The sequence below is a fragment of the Ixodes scapularis genome, unplaced genomic scaffold (assembly GCF_016920785.2).
Source record: "Ixodes scapularis isolate PalLabHiFi unplaced genomic scaffold, ASM1692078v2 PGA_scaffold2__306_contigs__length_199485367, whole genome shotgun sequence".
NCBI lineage: Eukaryota > Metazoa > Arthropoda > Arachnida > Ixodida > Ixodidae > Ixodes > Ixodes scapularis.
The window spans coordinates 48,191,041-48,214,797 of NW_024609857.1; the positions used below are offsets into that span (position 1 = coordinate 48,191,041).

The window sequence follows — 23,757 nt, forward strand, 5'->3', positions numbered from 1 at the left end:
TCGCGACTCGCCACGCTTCGCTTCCCTTGAGTTGTCAGTGATGATAATCACCAACTGCTGAAGAAACACGCTGCCTTTTAAAGCTCACGCTTGTTGCTACGTTATTCTTCGTTCTTCGGCATTCGTATCGATTATTGCCATAATCCCGTTAACTGCGTAGAGATAAGAACGTGATCGGAACCATAAAAATATTTATTTTCCAACGGTGCAGAAGAGGCGTGCACTCTACTCGTTCCTGAAAGTGCCCTGGCAAAGAACAGAACGTGCTGCGACTTCGTCTTCGATCTGCTCTGTGGGACAACACCCAAGTATTACACCTACGACGAGACATGTGAAAACTGAAAAATGCACCAAGCGCCAGGGCTGTTACCTGAGAAGCAGTTTTGCGTGGTTGACGTACAAAGCATCGGTGTTTCGCAGTGTTTCAGTATCGGGGGAGAATTGGGGGGAGAGGGGGAGGGGGGAGGGGGACGGCGCAAGTTGTGTAGTTTGTCATAAATCTTTTTCTGAACCTTCTACCTGGGACTCATTCATAAGTAGTGTTTACTTAAAATATCAACTAGCTCCAATATAAAAAAAAATAAAGAAAGTGAAGTACGAGTGTAGCGAAATGAAGTTCCTGCTTTAAATTAATGCAGCACCAAATCAGCATCAAGAGGATATAAGGTCCGGTGATCTTATAAACAATTTTGAACACGCAGGCAGAGAAAAGTAAGTAAAACTGTTCATGGTTAAAAAAAAAAAAAAAAAACCGAGACTGCGGGTAAACGACACAACACTAGTGTTGTGTCGTTTACCCGCAGTCTCGGTTTTTTGTTTTTTCAACCATGTGCAATGTACACCAGCTCGTTTGCGCCCTTACATTTTGTTCATAAAACTGTTAGTAGCTGCAAAAAAAAAAATTTATCCACGCCATTTTTACCTAGCTTAAACAAGTTCACCGCACGTTCTTTACCTGACTGATCAAACCTTTGTTTGAATCACGTTTTAGCTATTTTGTGAAAGTGCGTACATAACGATGTCACTACGCTATATATTGTAAGGCTCAGGATGGATGGATCGATTTAATACAATTAATGTAGTTTGATTACGAGGGTGCGGCCACGGTGACCCTTCGATGCAGATCCAAGAGAGCTCAGCTCGCGCACTGCCGCCTGAGTCCCGCTTCTTCTTTCTTTTTGACAGTATACGACCCTCGGGGAAAGGGCCGGTCCACCGGCCGCAGATGTTATTAGACCTGACGGTAGTATGTGGTCGATATCGGTAGATTTAGAGCGGTGGTGCTGGAGCGAATGTATAGGTGTACGTAGTTTGTAGAGGACAGCTTACGAGAGATTCGAAATGCGCCCTTGAAGCGTTTCTGAAGTTTTTGACACCTTCCAAACCGACGAGAAGGTGTCCAGACAAGAACCTCGTCGCCAACATTGTTGGAGACGGGAGGCTGGTGCTCGCCGTGACGAGTGATCTGTTGTTGTTGGGAACGCTGGGTGCGAATACGTGAGAGCTGTCGAGCTTCTTCGGCATTGAAAAGGACAACTTAGAAGTATCTGTCGAGAGAACAGTCATCGATGTACTGTAACAGCGTGTCAATGGTGGACATCGCTTTCCGCGCATACAAAAGATAAGGCTGAAATCCGGTAGTAGTATTCTGCCGGCTGGTATTGCAGGCATGTGTTACGTATGGCAAAATAGCATTCCATATATCCTGGCCATCTGTGACATACATCGAATTCATGTCGATTTGCGTGTGATTGAATCTTTCTGCCAATCTATTCGTCTGTGGATGGTAGGCTGTGCTTATATGAAAAATTGTTCTTGCGAGGAGGCAGACTTCTTGAAGAAGGGTCCGCATGAAGGATGTTCCTTGGTCCGTGATAATAGACTGAGGGGCGCTGGGTCTTAGAAGAATTTTGCGTAGAAAGAGATCTGCTGCACGAAGGGCTGTGGCTGCCGGAAGCGTCTCTGTTTCAGCGTATAGTGTTATAGGTAGTGAACTGCCAAAATTATCCACCGATTTCTTCTTTTCTTTTGAGGAAAAGGGACAAGGACATCGATTCCAATGCGTTGAAACGGTTAGAGGAGTGGCGAAATTAGCGGGAGAGGATCGGGAGGTAGTTGTGTGGGTCGTTTCTTGGTTTGACATAAGTGAAATGCTCGCACGAATTTGTTAATTGTTCGCTGCATGCCAGTCCATAAGAATTTGTCACAAATTCGAAAGTTCGTTTTAGAAAATCAGAGGTGGCCGGTGGTTTGATTGTCATGGTTAACTTAAATTATGTCTTTTTGTAGGTATTTGTGTACAACGAGAACTAGAAGCCATTGCCGTCCTTGGGGCTCATAGCTGTGTCTGTAGTGAACGTTATTTTGAAGAAAAAAGAGGCGGGCACGTCGGCTGAACATGCTGAGGGCAAGATGTTGAAGAACCTTGCAACGAATGAATCAGTGGTCAGTGAGTTGCGCTGATGCCATGTCAAGATTATGAAGGGTTGCCGTAATCTCTGCTGTGTGACGCTCATTAGAAAGTGGCGCGTTGTTGGGAAGAGGACACCAAGATAGACTGTCGGCGTCGAGGTGTCGCTTGCGTGCTTTATATACAACTGTGAAGCGTATTCCTGGAGTTTCAAAGACCAGTGGACATGGCGTCCTGATGAATTTTTTATACTAACAAGCCAGCAGAGCGCGTAATTTTCGGGGACAATACGAAAGGATGAGCCATACAAGTAAGGACGAAATTTGGAAACTGCCCCAGATGACTGCTAGGCATTCATTTTCTGTTGTTGTAAAATTGCGTTCGACTTTCGTGAGGATTCGGCTAGCAAATGCTATGACATGATGCTGGTTGCTGTGATGTTGAGCAAGAACAGCATTGGCCATCTTGGTTTTAAAAGCGCACAAAAGACGAGGACAGAGTAAGAAACACAAACGACGGACGAGCGCTGGACGAGCACCGTGCCTCTCTTCGAGCGACACCGTCGGGCCACCTGGCTGTCCACTGTGACCGGTGCGGCTGCTCTCCAGCGTTCGGTGACACAGATATTTTGGGCACATATAAAGAACAGAGGGCGAGAGAGATCTTGGAGGCCTTTCAGATAGCTTCTCGGGGAGGCAGTCGGTGGCGAAGCGCTTTGAATCAATCTTACCCACTCGATTGTATTTTCTTCACCAGTTTTCTACGCGGGGACGCTGCGGTTTCTCCCAGACGGAACATGCTGGCACCGTGACGAGGCTGAGCAACGTCAGCAAATCCACTTCGCATGGTCCCTTCACGCCCCCCTCTCCATCGCAGTGCCAGCGTCAACAGCGCATGCTCGTCGCCGCCCACAAGACCACAAAAATCAGCTTCAGCGAAGTCGTCAACGCAGTCGGTGGCGAAGCGCTTTGAATCAATCTTACCCACTCGATTGTATTTTCTTCACCAGTTTTCTACGCGGGGACGCTGCGGTTTCTCCCAGACGAAACATGCTGGCACCGTGACGAGGCTGAGCAGCGTCAGCAAATCCACTTCGCATGGTCCCTTCACGCCCCCCTCTTCATCGCAGTGCCAGCGTCAACAGCGCATGCTCGTCGCCGCCCACAAGACCATAAAAGTCAGCTTCAGCGAAGTCGTCAACGCAGTCGGTGGCGAAGCGCTTTGAATCAATCTTAACCACTCGATTGTATTTTCTTCACCAGTTTTCTACGCAGGGACGCTGCGGTTTCTCCCAGACGGAACATGCTGGCACCGTGACGAGGCTGAGCAACGTCAGCAAATCCACTTCGCATGGTCCCTTCACGCCCCCCTCTCCATCGCAGTGCCAGCGTCAACAGCGCATGCTCGTCGCCGCCCACAAGACCACAAAAATCAGCTTCAGCGAAGTCGTCAACGCAGTCGGTGGCGAAGCGCTTTGAATCAATCTTACCCACTCGATTGTATTTTCTTCACCAGTTTTCTACGCGGGGACGCTGCGGTTTCTCCCAGACGAAACATGCTGGCACCGTGACGAGGCTGAGCAGCGTCAGCAAATCCACTTCGCATGGTCCCTTCACGCCCCCCTCTTCATCGCAGTGCCAGCGTCAACAGCGCATGCTCGTCGCCGCCCACAAGACCATAAAAGTCAGCTTCAGCGAAGTCGTCAACGCAGTCGGTGGCGAAGCGCTTTGAATCAATCTTAACCACTCGATTGTATTTTCTTCACCAGTTTTCTACGCAGGGACGCTGCGGTTTCTCCCAGACGGAACATGCTGGCACCGTGACGAGGCTGAGCAGCGTCAGCAAATCCACTTCGCATGGTCCCTTCACGCCCCCCTCTTCATCGCAGTGCCAGCGTCAACAGCGCATGCTCGTCGCCGCCCACAAGACCATAAAAGTCAGCTTCAGCGAAGTCGTCAACGCAGTCGGTGGCGAAGCGCTTTGAATCAATCTTACCCACTCGATTGTATTTTCTTCACCAGTTTTCTACGCAGGGACGCTGCGGTTTCTCCCAGACGGAACATGCTGGCACCGTGACGAGGCTGAGCAGCGTCAGCAAATCCACTTCGCATGGTCCCTTCACGCCCCCCCCCCTCTTCATCGCAGTGCCAGCGTCAACAGCGCATGCTCGTCGCCGCCCACAAGACCATAAAAGTCAGCTTCAGCGAAGTCGTCAACGCAGTCGGTGGCGAAGCGCTTTGAATCAATCTTACCCACTCGATTGTATTTTCTTCACCAGTTTTCTACGCGGGGACGCTGCGGTTTCTCCCAGACGGAACATGCTGGCACCGTGACGAGGCTGAGCAACGTCAGCAAATCCACTTCGCATGGTCCCTTCACGCCCCCCTCTCCATCGCAGTGCCAGCGTCAACAGCGCATGCTCGTCGCCGCCCACAAGACCATAAAAGTCAGCTTCAGCGAAGTCGTCAACGCAGTCGGTGGCGAAGCGCTTTGAATCAATCTTACCCACTCGATTGTATTTTCTTCACCAGTTTTCTACGCGGGGACGCTGCGGTTTCTCCCAGACGGAACATGCTGGCACCGTGACGAGGCTGAGCAACGTCAGCAAATCCACTTCGCATGGTCCCTTCACGCCCCCCTCTCCATCGCAGTGCCAGCGTCAACAGCGCATGCTCGTCGCCGCCCACAAGACCATAAAAGTCAGCTTCAGCGAAGTCGTCAACGCAGTCGGTGGCGAAGCGCTTTGAATCAATCTTACCCACTCGATTGTATTTTCTTCACCAGTTTTCTACGCGGGGATGCTGCGGTTTCTCCCAGACGAAACATGCTGGCACCGTGACGAGGCTGAGCAACGTCAGCAAATCCACTTCGCATGGTCCCTTCACGCCCCCTTCTTCATCGCAGTGCCAGCGTCAACAGCGCATGCTCGTCGCCGCCCACAAGACCATAAAAGTCAGCTTCAGCGAAGTCGTCAACGCAGTCGGTGGCGAAGCGCTTTGAATCAATCTTACCCACTCGATTGTATTTTCTTCACCAGTTTTCTACGCAGGGACGCTGCGGTTTCTCCCAGACGGAACATGCTGGCACCGTGACGAGGCTGAGCAGCGTCAGCAAATCCACTTCGCATGGTCCCTTCACGCCCCCCTCTTCATCGCAGTGCCAGCGTCAACAGCGCATGCTCGTCGCCGCCCACAAGACCATAAAAGTCAGCTTCAGCGAAGTCGTCAACGCAGTCGGTGGCGAAGCGCTTTGAATCAACCTTACCCACTCCATTGTATTTTCTTCACCAGGTGAGAGTACTTTCAAAGACTTTCTTCGAAAATTTGCCTCCCTTTCTGCCACCGACTGAAGTGTTTGCCTGCAACTATTGTGCACCATGAATAATGAGAAAGAGTGCTTGGCTTGTCTGGAAAAGATCGTTAATGATGAAAAGTTTTTGTTGTGTTCAGTGTGCAAAAATGTGTACCACCTGGGCCAGGCGTGTGCTGGAGTTAATGAAGCGTCCTATGCAAGTATGGGATCAGCAAAACGCGATAAGTGGCGTTGCAAAACCTGTCGCACGCAGGAGAGTAGAAGCGGGCCCCACAGCGGAGCGTGTTCTTCGCAGAACTCGTCGGACGGGAGCCAATCAGCAGTCTCAGCCCAGTTGCAGTCCTTTGAACTGAAGTTAGATTCCTTGCTGGCAATGAAGTGAAGTGCTGACACGCTACTGTTACTACCTGCTAAGGTGGACGAGTTGCTGACTCTGAAGCCTACGGTCGTAAGGCTCGAAGCCCATATACAAGAGTTGGACAGCAAGGTAGACGGACTATCGGCTAACTACAACTCTGTTCTAGAAAGCGCAACGGAAAACGGGAACAAGATCTGTACGCTAGAAAGGCAACACGCGGAGCTGCAAGAAACTGTTAGTGGCCAAGCGGAGACGATCCAATCCCTGCGAGAAGAAATTAACAACGGAGAGCAGTACAGCCGTCGTGCAAACCTGGAAATTCACGGGCTACCACCGGCAAGCGACGAAGATCTCAGAAAAGCTGTAAACGACCTCGCGGTACAGCTTGGGATATCCGACTTTGCAACTTCAGATATCCTAGCAGTACATCGTCTCCCTGCTAGCCTGGGTTTACCCCAATAGTGCTGATTAAATTAAAGTCAACAGAAACGAAAGATCGGTGGCTCGGTGCGCGTGGCAAACTGCGTACTCTTGTTGCGGCTGCTGTTGTGCCTCAGCTGTACATCAACGAAAACCTTACGAAGCTGAACCGACAGCTGTTCTGGTTGGCCAAGGAAAAAGCAAAAGAAAATCAATATAAATTCGCGTGGGTGAAACGGGGAAAGGTCTTTGTGAAAAAGGACGAGAGTTCGTCACTGTTGCGCGTTGATCGTGTTGCTGACTTGGACAAAATTGTATAGTTGCTGCTATGGAGTGTCTTGAGTTCTCAAGTCTTTCGTTACTGAAAAATAAATTCAAAGGATCATCGGAACTTTCGTTTAGTGTGCTTCATGTTAACATAAGAAGTATTAGGAAGTACTGGGATCAGTTCATGATTACTGTCCGAGATTTGGGTGCGATCATAGATGTTTTTATTTTGACTGAAGTTAACATTACTAACGATATGCTCACTCAGTTTTCTATTCCTCGTTACGAACACTTTGTGTTTCTGAGGTTTTGTGTTTTCTGAGGTTCCAATAAAACCTATCAGTTGCGAGTGAGCGCTCGTCCGTCGTTTGTGTTTCTTACTCTGCCCTCGTGTTTTGTGCGCTTTTAATACCAAGATGAATAACTACCAACTAGCCCAACTTTCCACCCTACAACAGCATTGGCGTCGGTTCGAATTTCGGTGTCGTGACGTTCGAGGAAGTGACCAAAAACAAGGACTCTGGCCAGCAGATGTTTAAGTGTTCAAATGACGTATTTTGGGCTCGGCTCCATCGAAAAGAGATGCCATTGCGGAGCACTTAATTTAAAAGTTCAGCAATGTGAGAAAATCGATGAATAAATTTTCGAAAGTGAGTGCATTAGCGTCCGCACATGCTTGACGTTTTGTAGGACAAGGAATTTTGATACGGCCCATATACCTTGATAGGACCTGAGCGCACTACGTCGGCACTAACTAGATGACAGAGCACTTCGATTTCCTGGGCGCCGAAAATGCACTTCTTGATGCTCAACTAGAGTCCAGCAGTAAGAATGCATTCAAGAACTGTGCGGAGTCGTGAGATGTTTTCTTCAAATTTTGAGAATAGACCACAATATCGTCCAGGTTACAGATACAAATATTCAAAGATGAGCCACAAAGTAGAGCATCTATCGTGCACCTGAATGTTGCTGGCGCATTACAGAGCCAGAAAGGCATAACGTTAGAATGGTAAAGGCCATCATACGTTATACAGGCGGTCTTAGGTTTATAAGTAGGGTAAGAGGAACTTGTCAGTAACAGCTTCGAAGGTCGTTTGATGAAAAGTAGGACGAGCCTTGTAGCCTGCCGAGTGTATCGTCGATTCTTGGCAGAGGGTAGACTTCTTTTTCCGTGACTTCGTTGAGGTTACGATAGTCCACACAGAAGTGCCAGGTGCCATCTTTCTTTCGAACAAGGACGACGGGAGACGACTAAGGGCAGGACGAAGGCTCGATCACTCCTTTTTCTAGCATATTATCAATTTGTTGTTTTATTATTCCACGCTCCGCGGCAGAGGTTCGGTACGGTCTGCTTTAAATTGGGCAAGAGTTACAGGTATCAATGTTATGTTCGACAAGCAACGTTCGGGCTAACGTTTGGGCGCTGAAGTCGAAAATGTCCTTGTAAAAGCAGAGTAGAAAATCCAACTTCTGGAAGTTGGTCTGGGAAGAGAGCTGTGTCTATCATCTTCTGTATGTGTTCGATGAAGTCGTTGTCGGTGAGGGGCTTGGTATTTGCAGCAGTGGGGACTAATGTGGCGAAACTTTTCTCATACCTGCGACTGGACTGAAGTGTTGGCGATCCAGATGTTACATTTATCCACTGAGATGGACGCAAGAAAATAAGGGATGACGACTTCTTTCTTTGTGAACGTGCCATGAATAGGTTCGATGAGTGCGAAGGTTTGATTGACTGAGTCCGGAACGATGAGGCTGGCAGCAACGACAGAGTCAAGTGTTTACATCGGGTAATAGTCTGTATGAAGGACGGTAAGTGGGGTCTCAATACATTCCCCGATGTCGACTGAATAATTTGATTGATTTCACGATGTGCACAGTTGACGAAAGCGGTGATTGAACAAAACAAATGTCAGCGAAAGAATGACGTCAGCGATGCAGGTGGTAAGTACAGTGAACATGAGAATGTATCGCTTGCCACCAAGCCTTAAGTGCGCTGTATAGCACCCGAGGGGGCGCGTCAATTCACCATTGCCCATGCGGAGTAGGTGGCCCTCAGATCGGGGCGTGAGCATTTTTCGTAAGCGTTGATAAACGTTCTCGGGAATGCACGACTTTCCGGCGCCAGTGTCGCCTAAGTCAAAAAAGTTTTGATGTCCTATTTCCGCAATCAAATTCGTTGGACCCGCAAAAGAAGCATTCTTTGCATATTGTTGAGATGCAGCCTGACCTCCATTGTCGATGCAGGCTGCGGTCTTTAGTTTGACTGCTGAGACGTCGAAGTGATGGGACCATTGAATAGAGAAATACAGCGGCGACGACAAGGGTAGGGTGTCGGTGAGCGACCACGCCGGGGTGTAGGTTGCGCGACGGGGATGCTTGAGCGGTCATGAGCAACGATTCCGGTGTTAGTGTTATCGGCGTAAGGTCCTGAAAAGTGACGAAAAGACGAGTTTTCGACATGCCGGTTATCATAACAAGGGTGGCGGTCTTCGAAGATGTCGCGGTTTCTTGAAGGGAGCATGGGTGGGGGCTTGTATCATCCGGCGACGACAATAGCGGAGGACGTGACCAGAAACGTGGCAATAAAAGCGTATTGGTTGGTTGTCATGGGTCCTCCAGACATCGGCTTGGCGGCGTGTTTGAGGAGATTGTCCTGGTCGTGCTTCAAATGAAGGTAGAAGTTGTCGGTATGCGCACAAGGGTGTTGGCCGGTGTACGGCAGGCACATATGGGGGGGTGCTGCGGGGAAGGGGCTCTAAAGCAGAAGGAGGTTCATCTCCGATAGCTGATTTGATGTCGTGGCGCTCACCAGACGGTGTACGCTGCTGCCCAAGAAAATACCTTTGTTCTTCGCGGATGATTGTACGTATCAGGTTCGAGAGGTTCGTGTCGGCGTGGGAAGCAAGAGACACCTCAGGAAAGTGCTCGAACGGCCTCGAGGATTCGTACGTTGTCGAGCTCCTCGTACTTCCGACATTCAGATTCCAATTTGAGCCACTGTCGGCGGAGACTGGGGGGCTACGATGGAATATAGTTCTTGTGAGAGTTCTTTGAATAGGTGGGAAATTTTGTCCTTTTCGCTCATCTTGGAGTCATCTCGGCGACAAAGTCGGAGGATATCTTCTATGTAAGTGGTTGACGATTTTGTTGTTGACTGGTATCTGTGTTGTAGTTGGTCTCGAACAGGACTGGGCAGTATCGCGATACAAATGTATTGCGATAGTATCTTTCTCTACTATACTATCGCGATAGTATTTCTCTACTATCGCGATATATAGTATCGCGATAGTAGATAAATACATTTACGATGTGTCGCTTGTATCGCGATACTTGGCCAGACTTAGGTATCTCGTTAAAGTTTTGTCCTCTTTAAAATAAATTTAAAAGATAAAAACATCTGTTTGGTGCAAGTTGCTTCGTATTCTATAATATGAGCACGCCCTATAACATGATTCATCTCAGTCATTAGCAGAGGGAACGCTGTAAAGGAGTTGAGTGGAGAAAAACGGTGGCCCCTTTGTTCAATCTTCCCATACTATGGGTGACACAGAAGCAGATAATACGAGTTCGAGATGCGCCCTCACGGCAAAATAGGGTTCATTTCGGGCAAACGCCCTTTGTCAAGCATGGCACGCAGTCTTTACCGTTGTGTATACCTATGTGGTTACAGCGGCATTATTGAGAATTAGAGTTCGAGGTAAGAAAAACAGCATAAAATGGCACAAAAACGTAGCACAAGCATAAATTACCATTCGCATCGCCACGAACTACACCCTCCCCACGTAGCACCGTTCGGTAACAAATGTACTTAAAAAATATCTGCATCTGTATTCCAGAATAATCTTTCGCCGTTTTTGCAGTAGTAACTCAGGGATATCCGGTTGCATGTAGAAGACAAATGTATCTCAGTAGCAGCATCTTGGGCCTTCAAACGCATTGCATCAGTATTTGTATTCCTGAATACTTTTTGAAGTATCTCTGCCCAGCCCTGGTCTCAAGCCTTCTCTTTGCGGTGTTCGGGTTGAACAAAAGCGTCTGAAAACGCCGTTTTGAAGCCGTCCCAGGAATTGATGGCTTCTTTGTGGTTGTCACACCATCGGAGCAATATGTCTTTGAGAAAGAAGACCACATTGGCGAGCTTGAAGGAGTCGTCCCATCCGTTGTGTTGACTGACACGCCCGTAGCTCTTCAGCCAGTCATCCAGGTCTGAGTCAGGAGAGCCTGTGAATATGTCAGGGCCTCGCTGTCGGTGTTTGATAGTCGCAGCGGGTGCACAGCGGGTTCCAGGTGTGTTACCTTCTTGGTTAGTCATGGGCGGGCATTGGCTGGTCTGTCCACTGCGTAGCTCCAGGTGGGGGGAGGGGGGGGGTTGGCGAGGGGTAGGAAACCGCCGACCTCCATCAACCTGTAAGGCTCTGGATGGATGAATGGGGTTAATACCATGAATAAAGTTTTATTACGATGGTGCGTCCCATGTCATGTGGAGCGCGCCTATGGAGAGAGCTGACCCCCCCCCCCCCCCCCCCCCCTTTACGGTGTCATGGACTCAGCATAAACAAACATAGCGGCGCCCATGGAACAGAGCAGACATGGTTCTATAGCTATCCTTGAGTTTTGTTTGGCCTTCGCGCGTTCGTAATGCAGTGCCACCTCAAAAAGCGGGGGGAGTTGTGTGCTGTAAGGAAGCTTTTAAGGTTGGTGGCCGCAACTACGACGACAGTAGAACCGTGAGCCACCACTCTAGTATTTGTGTAAATGAAGCCTGCTTTGTTTTGAAAAATGGCAATGCGGCTTTACCCGTTCTACCTTAAAAGCGCCTCGTTAATCTTTGCGTGAGTGTCCGTACCACCCAGCTCACTCTGCTTCGTTATTTGGAGGGGGGGGGGGGGGGGGGGGGACCGTATGCCATTGAAATTCCTTTGAAATAAAATCCTGGCTACGCTACTGCATACAAATCTTCAAAAAATGCACCTATTGCGAAAGAAATGCGGGCGCCTAATTGAGAACGCTTCGTACAACTCGGCTATCCAGGGCTTGTTTACAAAATATAATTTACTTTCTGTTTACAGCATGCACAAGCATTGACCCCTGATCCGTTTTAGGTTAGAAAATAAAAGAAATTGGGATAGCTTGTGAGCCTTTTGGAGCTAAAAGGCCATGTTACTTCCGACCCAACTCGTTCGACAGAACATCGGACTGTGCAACTTTGTCATAATAATTATTCTGTGCAATCACTCAAGTTCACGCTCCCTACATTATTCAACGCCTTGAAAAAGAATAAATTTATATTATTTATATTACATCGCAGCACTGACCAAATGAAGTAAGGCGGGAAGAAAACAAATGAATCGATTTATGAGACCTGTTTAATTCTGTATTTTACCTTGTTATGTTGGTTTCCTTGTTGTTTTTCTTTAAGCTGTTGACTTGTTTTTATTTTTGCATATGAAACTGCAAGGAAGCAGAAGGTTCTGTCAAGATGTTTATACAGCTTCGACCCCTAGTTTTGTCCAGTGATATACTGAAATGGGAAATAAAGTTTTAGAGCGCAGCTCTTAGGGGCCCGTTTCCGGATTGAGTGGCGTCGGCGTCGCCGTCGGGGTAACCGCGAGCTTACGTGACCCCCCCAAGTCACGTGACCCCCTCCCTAGGTCACGTGACCCCCTCCCCTAGGCCACGTGACCCCCCTCCCCCTAGGTCACGTGACCCCTCTCGTCCTAGGTCACGTGACCCCCTCCCTAGGTCACGTGACCCCCCTCCCCCTAGGTCACGTGACCCCCTAGGTCACGTGTCCCCCAGGTCACGTGACCCCACCCGAAGTCACATGCCCCTGAGGTCACGTGACCCCCCCTCAGGTGACGTCAGACGACCCCCTCTGAGGTCACGTGACCTCAAGGAGTCACCTATCCCTCAGTACCCTTCCATCCTCCTACTCAAGAGCTGCGCTCTAATCCGGCGTTACACAGAATTGGAAACAGCTTTAATTTTTTTCTATTACTATTAAGCTATAGTCACAACGGAGGAATCCTGAAATGGTTTACGTGACGTCAGCAGCAGTCGGCGCAGCTCTTTCCTCGGCTGCGTCGTTCCCACAGAAGTACTTGAGTGTACGAGGGGAGGGGGGGGGGAGGGTTCTCAGATTTAGCAAACGGATATACTGGTTTCTAATGTTGACACTATCCTTTCAAAAGCCCTCTCCAGACTAAAATATCGATCTTGAAACTTCACGCCTCACGCAATTTTACGTACCTTCAATTACGCTGCCATATTATCAAATCAAAATAACTAAAATTTAGTGAGTAAACTAGTTTGAGAGGCATATATTTTCATACAGACATTTTTGTTTCACCACTCGACGAAATCAGTGACGTAACAAAATACTACAGTCAATGAGCCTACGATGGTCGCCAGCAAGTTTGCGAAAAGAAAGACTCTGGCGAGTCAACTACATGAGACTCCCTCGTGCGAACGCTCGCTTGAATTTTCTGCACCGCCTCCATCCTCTCGTGGTTTTTTCCTTCTCGGAGCTCTATGACGTTGTAGGGTTCTTCCGGAGGTAAAGATATTTCGTGCAAATAACCCTTACTCGGAGATGGCAAAAACGTCACAGATCATAATGGCGACTGTTAATCAAAACTTGTCTAATGTTTGTGAAGAATATAACAGTAATTCAAGCAAATGTGAAGGTTGCACATGCTGTAACAAAATGACGAGTTACTTTCCTGCCGATCTCGTACGTTCACGTGTTACGTGTTAATTGTTCTTTTTTTTTTTTTTTGTAAAAACCGATAAACTTTGAAAAGCAACCCATGACGCTGTTTTATTAAGATCGGGCAAAACCGAAAATCACCGAATTTAAGCTATCCTTGAATAAGAAAAAAAAAAATAGCGAGAAATTTTTTTTTATTTACTTTACTTTTTTATTTTGTGTTGACCCAGAACCAGTCTTATACACGTTACTCCGAATAAGTAATCGATAACAATCACAATTTCTTAAGGTTAAAGAGTATTCAATAAAATTAGTTGATTGGTTGGCAAGAAAAATAATTGGCCCTTCAGAAAGGAACCGTTTCTTTTCCGATGACTTCAGATTTTCAAGGCGACAAATTTGTCTGCCGATTTTAAAACGGGTCTTTCGTACTGTCTCTTGTCAGATTAGAATCACCGACCTATAAACTACTTATCTTCTTAATCCATAGTTAATCGATGATTTCTTGGTAGGTATCTTGTTCAAACAAAGGGCGCCATTAGGAAGGGGAGGCTAAATATTTAAGGTTACAAGTGATTTTAGTCTTTCCAAAAGTAGTAAGATTACTTTCGTCATAACTTCCTAATAAATTCATTGAAATGATCACAAAATTACATAAGAAGTAAACGATACCAACCAATTTTATCACTTTTTACATGTCTGGAACACAGTCACTGCAGAACTGTCCACGAGGCTGCTTTTTCCTTGACAATCACGCTCATTGTTTCCATTTTCTTCTATTATTGATACCGGAAAGTAATCCAAGTATTAGTCAGACCACAAACATCTTCTCTGGAAGTTGGCAAGTCCCATACACATGTCCAGTTCGGTTTAAACGTAAGCCTTGCGGTGAGCCCCTATGTATTGTCCGATGTCACTAATCGACACCGAAAAACACCAAATCTGCGGGAGAAAAAATCGTTAAAAACACGCATGCACACACACAAACAGGCTGTTATTTATAAAAAAAAAAAAAAAGCCTCATTTCAGTATTGCTGCGCGGGTATACACGTTCTTATATTCCAGATGTGAGTTCCGACAATTTGTCAGTCGCAATTAAAACATTCCCAGCTCGTCCTCCACACTCAAAAATAGGTTCCAGCAATACATCAACACAAATTTCTGTAGAACAATGGCTAATAAGGCACAAATGTTTGAGCCGACATCGTTTCGTGGAGGTCTAAATGAAGCGCATATTTTCACCACAGTTTATAGCTGTAGGTTCTGGAATTTCGAGCGTGAGCCATTTTTGCCATCTGTAGCTGAAGTCATAACTACAGCAAGTGGTATTTCCCTCGCCGTTTCGCCCCGACACGTGTCGACTTTTTCTTTTGCGATGCTTTTCAACGTCTCTGCACGCCATACAGTCTGAAAAAAAAAAAGCCTGGGCGTCTAGTTTCTCTCAGATCATTTGCGGGCCAATCGTTGCTGTCTATGGATCCAGTTCAGCGAATGATGAGTACAAAGACCTGATGAGCGGCGAAAATGCAGTTAGTGCGCAGGCAAGCTGGTGGAGCTTTCCGATAGTAACAGGGACGTTTTTAGAGATAATTACCATTTATTTTTTTCTGCCATCATAATCCGCTTCCTTCTTCTATCCCAGTGTCAAAGAAAATAAAAAATAAACGGTTTAATTTAAAAAAAAAACAGCTTTCTTGTAATTTACGGTAAAGGCATAGCGATAGCTGTCACTGGGCATCGGGTCGCTGGGCATCGGCGTCACGTTTGAACAAAGCGTTCGGAAGAAAGTGGACATCTGACCATATTGTCAGCAACGCCTTGGTTGTTTTTACACTGATAGCTGTTATGAGCTTACCCCACCGCTAGAAATGTGTTGTCGATGTGTTCGCTGTACCGTGTGTCCCCCAAGTAGCGGCCAGGCTCTTCAAATCGACCGCAAAATTCGGTTTCTTAACCTATCGCGCTAATATTTGTGCAACGTTGACCGCAGTTGGTGCATTCTTTAGGTAAAATTTGCAAAGAGCGAACTTACCTGAGATAAAAGCAAAGAAAGACAAAGGCTTAGCTCCTATGGAAACGCAGCGGAGCCATCGGTCTTCAAACAATACGGCGCCGTTTCGCACGGGAGACAAGATGGCGCAAGCGGTTGCGACGCCAACTGCCACCAACGAACGAGCATACGGCGCCGAGAGCCGGAGTCTTTAGCAGACGATCTTTTCGACTCAAAAGCGGCACGAGCTTTTTTTCATATCAGTTGCCAATGCATTATTTTATCATCCTTACTAATAAAACACCATGAATGGACGCATAATCGATTCAAAAAATTGTTTGTCGGGTTATTTTAACTGTTTTTTTTTGTGTTGCTTATGTCGTCTGCTTTGCAGTTCCTTCTTGTTACCGCGCCTGGTTTTATTTCCCCGACAGTTGCCGCCCGCAGAATGCGCGCCGCTTTTCAGTCGAAAAGATCGTCCGCTACGCCGGCTCTCGGCGCCGTATGCTCGTTCGTTGGCGGCAGTTGGCGTCGCGACCGCTTGCGCCATCTCTTCTCTCCCGTGCGAAACGGCGCCGTATTCTTTGAAGACCGGTGACTCCGCTGCATTTTCATAGGAGCGAAGACTTTTTCCTTCTTTACTTTTTTCTCGGGTAAGCTCGGTCTTTGCATAATTTATAAAAAAAAAAAAAAAATGCACGAACTGTGGGAAACGCTGCACAAAATCGTAGCGCGATAGCTTAAGAAACCGAATTTGAGGGCCTGCGACTGTGTAGCAAGCATAGGTTGCGGAGAGGGTCCATCTCAAACCTTGGGGGAGTGCTCGCAATTGAATGGCGGGTTTTTACGGAGATTGGTCTCAAGTGCGCATGCGCTGCGCTTTCGTGTGGCGAGGAGGAAAGCTGGCAGAAAGACGTAGACTTTCGCGGACGATCAACGCCTTCGGCCCCTCCTTGCGGCTCGCATTGCAAACGCGGCCCATAAGCCACGTGACTCCGATCAAGCAGTTGGAGACTCTCTGTAATACAGGCCCTCGACTGTATTTTGGATTAACACAGGGCTGGTCAATATTTTATTTTTCCAGAGAGCGCGTGCAGTGGCCATTGCGTACTACAAAAAACCCTGGATATAAAACTGGTTGCTAACGCTGTGGCGTTGCCTTCGTGATTTTGTTACCTTTGTCTAAACAGGTAATAAAAATATAAAGAAAACTGTGGTAACGCCTCTGCTTCACATGCATGCTGAGCCAGGTTCGAATCATGCAGGCGGCGGGCGATCTTTTTCGAGGATTTGACAACATCGACGACGGACACCCGACGCCCTAGTACGCCAACTACATCAACAACGAACATCATTCCCAGTGGTGGGAAGAGGGTCCAGAAGAGCTATCGCAGTGAAACAGGGTTTCCGCAGGGAGCAACGAGCACACAAAGAGTCATGCTAACTGTCCCTGAGCCTCTCGGCCTCTCCAACTCATTAAAGCATCTTGTGAGCCACGTGACTTGCTGGTTGCGCTCCGTTAGTCCGATTTATTATAAAAGTTTTCGTGGACCGCGTTTCCCCCTCCACTAAGCCCTCCGCAACGAAAAAGCCGCTACTGCGCATGGGCGCCGATGGCCTTGACTAGAGTTGCCGGTATTGTAGCGGGTTGCGGAAAGCGTTGCGGGACGGTGAAGAGTATCTACGAAAACTCCCTAATTGCTCGCTTTCCGTAAACCCCAGTGCTTAGCGGAAAAGTGCAGGCAGAAGATTTAGCGAAAGTTTACACTCTCAGAGGTCTTCGCGTATGTATCGCACGGCGATGCCATTTGAACGTCGATCGATTAAGTTTCTTTAATCAGCTTAGCCTTTGAGACGCTCCAAGTGTATGGGGCTGTAATCATCACGCTGTTCCAAAGGCAAAGAGCTGGATGCTCTTCTGGAACTCTGTCTGCATGACCCTGGGTGGAGAATATCACTTTTTCGTCCCATTGGCTAGACGTAATAATGTAAGATGATTTTTCTGAGTGTCTTGAGGTGCAGTTTAAACTAAGGAGAGATTTATCGGAAAGTGCATACATTGTTTTCTTGTGCCGGGTTTTGAACAGAATTGAATAATGAAGATTGGAGATAAAACTGGCACACGTCGTTGTCGCTTCAGGTTAGACGTAACGAACTAATTTTAAATCGAGTCGTAACTTTCCCTTTGCTTTTGTTTGAATCATCACTGCCTTCAAGCTTGGTACTGCGTTTTGCAGTTTTGACAGTGACGAATCGAAACTTTTAGATTTAGGGTCTAATAAGAATCGTGTACGTGCAGCAGCGAACCACTGCATGCAATCGCACTCCTAAAGCCTTGGTGTTTTTCGCGTTACCAAAGCAAATTTTTTTTTCGTGGGGGGGGGGGGGGGGGGGGGGGGTTTGGAATTTGTTTCTTACTTTCTCGTGCATTGCTTTTTAACGTACCTATATCCTGAGCTTCCGTAAAAAAAATGTTTGAATACAAACAAGCAACATATAATGTTGCGCCAATCGCTGTAGCAAAAGCCACCTGACGCCATGCGTGACATACAGAGCAAGAGTTTGTGCAACGAGCAGATAACAGAAACATGAAGTCTGTGTTTGTCGTTAGCAGGATCAATATTCCGGACTTAAAATTTCACGAACCAATCTGAAAAAGATATGTGCATTGCATACGTCAAAACGTTTGAATTCCATAAACTGAATCTAAATGCCTACGTTTCGCATAAACCGAGCTCACAGTCTTTTCGAACACGTATTTGATATTTGACTCGCGTGGTCAGATTTTCATTTGTTAATGCATGCAATACTTATTTTTCACTTAAATAATCCAGAAAGCACATACTTTTTTTTTAGAAAGTTTAGCCATTTAAGACTGGTCATTGTGAACTAAAGTAGTGTATAAAACATATGCCACAAATGACGTTAGCAGGCATTTTTATCATATCTTGGGAAGCCACCGGGTGCCTACAACACCGTTGTAAACTCAAAACACCACTCATTGGTTGTTGAGCACTTCAGATAGGATATTAGTGACATTTTGCAATTATGAAGCAGCTTGCTGACAAAAAATCATGTGTCATTTTTGTTATTTAAATCCTTTTTAGACGAGTGTTGCGAATTCGCAACATACAAGTTATATTCATTATATAAGCAGTTATCTCCGTCCAAGTGACCGATGCCGACTGTCGCGAAATAGCCGACATGCGTCCCTAATCGCCGTTCACGCCTCTATCCACCTGTTACCGGCGTTGTATATTTCGTGTCAGAATCGAAATTCGCTGGCGGTCAGCGTTATTTAGCCCCTTGTCTGCCGATATTTTCAGCCATCATATCAGTCAAACACACACTGAGATGCTGTTTGCATATTCTTTCAGAAATGTCTGTGGTCGTAACTTGCATTTTGTGCTGCACTTCACGTTAATTTAGAGCCTCCTGGCCAAAGAAAATTGCACGCCTGTAGTGGTACAAGTCTATCAATAGTACTATCAATAATGGAAGTCATATCCTACTAGTGATAGTGAAAGAAACTATCGGTAGCGCTGGCTATAGTCGGCTATCGCAAATCTAGTCGACTTTTCTTAAACTATTGATAGCCAACTATCGTAAAGTTATCGATAGTACGTTATTAGACGAAGAAGAACTCCAAGAGTCTATTCCGGAAGTATCATGAAACTTGCAGAAAAACCAACTGCTTCCGCATAATAATCGAGCAACTATCTAAAACCTCGTGGAAAACAATTAGAAAAGGGTAGAAATTATCTTCAAAACTAGAAACATTAAACTATAAAAAATTTATCGATTTTTTATAATTTTATAGTTTTATCGTTTTTTTATTGATAAAAAAAAAGATAGCGAAATACAGGTATTCCCCTGATAAGTGAACTACGCGTCGCGGAAATCCAAAGCATTGCTTGAATATGACGCTGGCGATGGTGACTGAATGTGGTAGTGTAGGGAAATTACTTTATTCGGTTGAAGGCATACCTTTGTCTACCGTTGTAGTTGTTTTCTTGTTTGTTTGTTTTTTCGTCCCAACAGGTTTTGAAAAAAAGATGAAACAGTGTTGCCGTTTGGACTAACAAGCCTTTTTACCGAAAAATTGCCTCATTCACGACAATATCGCTTGCTGTACCAAAGAAAACGTCCGTTTTTATCTTATAATATTTTTAGTAAATGTTTGCGACCGGTTTGTCTTGCTGCATACCCGACCCGAGGAATAACCTCGAATCAACGGTTTCAACAACAAGAGACTCCATTTAATTAGACATGGACAGGACGTTAACGAGTACTAACAAGGAAACAACCCAGGCAGCACACGATATTGGGCCAACATTGGAATTGATGGGACAAAGAATGGCCCAACAATGGCCCAACTGAGCCATGTGCTTACCAATATTGGAATTACCTGGGCCAATAATGGACTATCATAGCCAATGTTTTTCCAATATTGGTGATGCACTGGAATAAGCTGTCCAATATTGGACTGTGAAAGCCAATGGCTTGCCAATATTGGGTAAATGCTGGCATAACCTGTCCAATATTGGACTGTCAAAGCCAATGGTTTTCCAATATTGGATATATGCTGGCATAAGTTATCCAATATTGGACTGCCAAAGCCAATGGCTTTCCAATATTGGATATATACTGGTATAACCTGTCCAATATTGGACTGTCAAAGTCAATGGTTTTCCAATATTGGATATATACCGGCATAAGTTATCCAATATTGGACTGTCAAAGCCGATAGGTTTCCGATATTAGATATATGCTGGCATAAACTGTACAATATTGGACTGTCAGAGCCAATGGCTTTCCAATATTGAATACATGCCAGCATTAGCTGTCCAATATTGGACTGTTAGAGCCAAAGGCTTTCCAATATCGGATGCATGCTGGCGTAAGCTGGTCAATATTCAACTGTCAAAGCCAACAGCTTTCCAAGATCAACTCATGCTGGCATAAGCTGGTCCAATAGTGAACTGTAAAAGCCAATTTGGATTTTCAATTTCGGAAGTATGCTGACTTGTGCAGGTCATATTGCACTGCCAAGGCCAAGGGCTTTCTAATATTGAATGTATGCTGTCATATGCTGTTCAACGTTGGAGTGTTAAAGCCACAATTTCCAGTATTGGAAATACAGGGATGAAACTGGGCAAAGCAGCTTTGGAGAAATTTTGGGAGCAGAAAAAAAACTATTTTCATGGGCTACTTTTAGTTTTACGAGAGTCTATCGCGCTATAAAGTCATATATTAAACTCGAGTGAAGTCTCAAGAGGGTTGCTTCGACTGCCAGTGCACATGTCATCAGTGTAGGCAGAGCAACGACGTAGCAATCGCGACGCGAGAGCATACTGCGCCTCGATCTGGCCGGCCGCGCTCGCTCTGCGGAAATGTGAGCGTGGGACTCTCGAGCCCCGTTAGCTTACTGATGCTGCAAGACGCTACTTTGTTGTCGCGAATCATTTGCCCTTCGAACGGTCGCGAAGCCGTGGCGCCCGGCGTACCCTACGCAGCATATTTCAGAAACCGTTCGCGCAGCATCGCAACCTTCTTACTGCGAGCGTCGGTGATTCATTGTGTGTTGAAAGTCGGACGATATGCTGTTCGAGGTGTCTTTTATGTGCAACTCTTTCGTAAAAAAATTTGAAGTTTAAAAACGCGAACCTAACAGTGTACAAACAGTTTTAAATTTATTGATAAAAATATATTTATATATTTATAGATATATTTGTGTACATCGTGCGCAAAAAATAGTCGCGCTTAGTTCTTCATTCTAAATTATAATGTAAGTTATACGACGCAAAACATACTGTCGTCACACTTGCCCCGTTTAGAACCACTTTTGGACTGGACAGTTTCTTTAGAAGTTCGAAAGCTGACCTTCAAAGAGCTGTCCTGTTAAATCGGTAATGACAGCAAGGTAGACGCTATGCGTGTTTAAGGCCAATCTTGTCTCCGGTTAGGGTCACTTGACTACTGTTTCAAAGCTGGCGATAAGGCAGAGCACGGAACCTGCCTAAAGCACAAGGTCACGCATAACTTCTACTGCACTATCAACCTTGGGTAGAAGTGACAAATTCTCTCGCTCCGTTCATTGTTGAGATGCCCCTGAAGATAAGCCTTTGTAAGCGCACCCCACCCCCGTTCTGGCCTGCTTGCTTTGTACTCCTCTCTTTTTTCTCTCTCTCCCTAAGCTGAAGGCGCGGTTGCTGGGCGTACTCGCCGGACTTGAATCCGCTATCTGTGCGCGGGTAACGGCAGAAGTGTGATCATGTGGTTTGACGGATGACACATTACCCGTTGACAAACTCGGAATGCCTGCGTCGCAAGGACCGGACCTAGTTTCGCGCGTGATGCGGCCTGCGGGGTGCAGGCCCGCTGTGGATTTCGCTTCTGTGGTAAATGGTGTCTCGTTCGAAAAGTCCTACCCGTGTCGATTTCTTCAAAGAGGCCCAAGACATTCTTGTGAACAGTTTAGTGTCCGGTTCGGCAAATGGCAGCGTGTGCTACATTGTGTTGAATCTTCACGGATCACTTACTTGTAGTTTTTGTGTTTGAGTGGTTGTTCTGCAGTGCCCGTGTTGACATATAATTCGGATTACATCTTTCAAGTCCAGTATTTTCAACGTAAATGTGCTGCAACCTACTTGATGATCATTGTCCGTTCTTGTATGGGCAATCTTCCGGATAACCTCTAGAATTGGGCATTGCCTATCTCCTTGCAGCTGGGAGAATAATTTTCCCGCAATCTTACCGACAGTCGCCTGCCATTATCTGTCTGAAATAATGTCACAACCGCAGGTAGAATATTGACTTTTTTATTCTACGTGCGTTTCGCAAAAACACGTTTCGTTGCCACCTTTCTGGTCGACATTTACGTTTCATCGACATTTGTTACGCGAATTGCGCGCTGTAGGGGCAATTCGTCGCGCGTGTATTCCTGAGGCGCGTGCTCAGCGAACCAGCCCACCCTTTCACTCCGCTTCATGCTAATCTGAAGCGGTTCATTGCAAAAAAAAAAAGAAGGAAAGAAAACATTTTGAGTTTTTTTATGAAACATCGCGTGTTGATGAAACGATCTGTCTATGAAATGTAGTTCGATGAACTGATTGCACCGCCAATGAGGGGCGACTAGTGGTAGAATTTTGGCGAAACAATTCTGTCAGCTGCCGGGAGACTGGACACTACCCAAGAATTATCCCGGTTTTTGCTTGCTTTGCAGTCTTTTTAATTGTATCACAGCTGAGTAGTACCTCTTCACATATTACGAATTGCTGAGATTGTGCTTGTCTACAGAATAAGTTGTGTGTAATAAACTGTTAGGAGATTTCAAAACAATCCCTTGTGTCTGTTTACCTTCCTTTTTGCAAACAACTTGGCGAGGGCACTTGCAAAGAGCTGGGCGAGTGCAACGATGGTCAAAAATCAGCATGACGGCCAACATTGGATAGGGTCGCGCTTCCAGTGTTGTCCAATATTACGCCGGTCTTCGCCAATGTGGGAGCACCTTGGCTGGAACCACGGTTTAGCGATGGCCCAACATTGGCACCAAGGATGGGGCCGACATCGGCTGGAACGATGGCTGAACATTGGCCCAACATTGGCACCGATCACTGGACCAACATTGGAAAGGGTAGCGCTTCCAATATTGTCCAATATTGAGGCCGATCTTTGCCAATGTTATGCCAATGTCGGACCGACATTGGTGTGCTGCCTGGGAACGTGTCACCGGCGCTGCTTCAGCCCAGGCCGCGACTGCAAGCGCGCCGCTTTTGATCAGCCTTATCAATGCGGCGCGCGCTATGTGCCCGTGTCCGGCTTGACTCCGACGCCACGCGGGAATGTCCGCCACCTGTGCCTATAAGTCAGGCCACTGGGCAGGAGAGCCGGCCCAAAACTTCAGTTGCACATGCAGCGCACTGAAGTTGAACCGACGGTACCAACTTCCATGAGCGGCTTGATAGCCGAGTTGTACAACTTATTAAATAGCTAACGTATGTGTAACAAAAAAAGTAATTGGGTTTTTTTTGGCCCTACTATAAAACCTCAGTGTTTTGTTTTTAGTCTTTGATGCGCACTTCAGCTGTTTAGTTCTTTATATCCAACCGGCATCAAGCCTCTCGTAAAAGTTCAGGACGTAAATTAGACGTCAGTGCACTGTAGGTCGAACTGAAGTTTTGGGGTGTCGTATATGTGACAAAGGGTGTAATGGCTACACCCTTTTTGTTTTTAGAGTGGGTGATCTATCATTTCCTTGGGCGCCGCATCTAAGAGTGCCCTCTTGTGGA

At 46.5% G+C, this 23,757-nt stretch overlaps 1 protein-coding gene across 1 annotated transcript in view; it reads left to right on the forward strand.

The window, feature by feature from the left end:
• The first annotated feature begins 5,786 nt into the window (after nucleotides 1-5,786).
• LOC121836473 overlaps nucleotides 5,787-23,757 on the forward strand; it is a 98,142-nt gene continuing 80,171 nt past the window's right edge. The window contains exon 1 of the mRNA XM_042291379.1: nucleotides 5,787-5,922. Coding sequence (XP_042147313.1) covers nucleotides 5,787-5,922 — 136 coding nt within the window. The remainder of the gene's footprint in view (nucleotides 5,923-23,757) is intronic.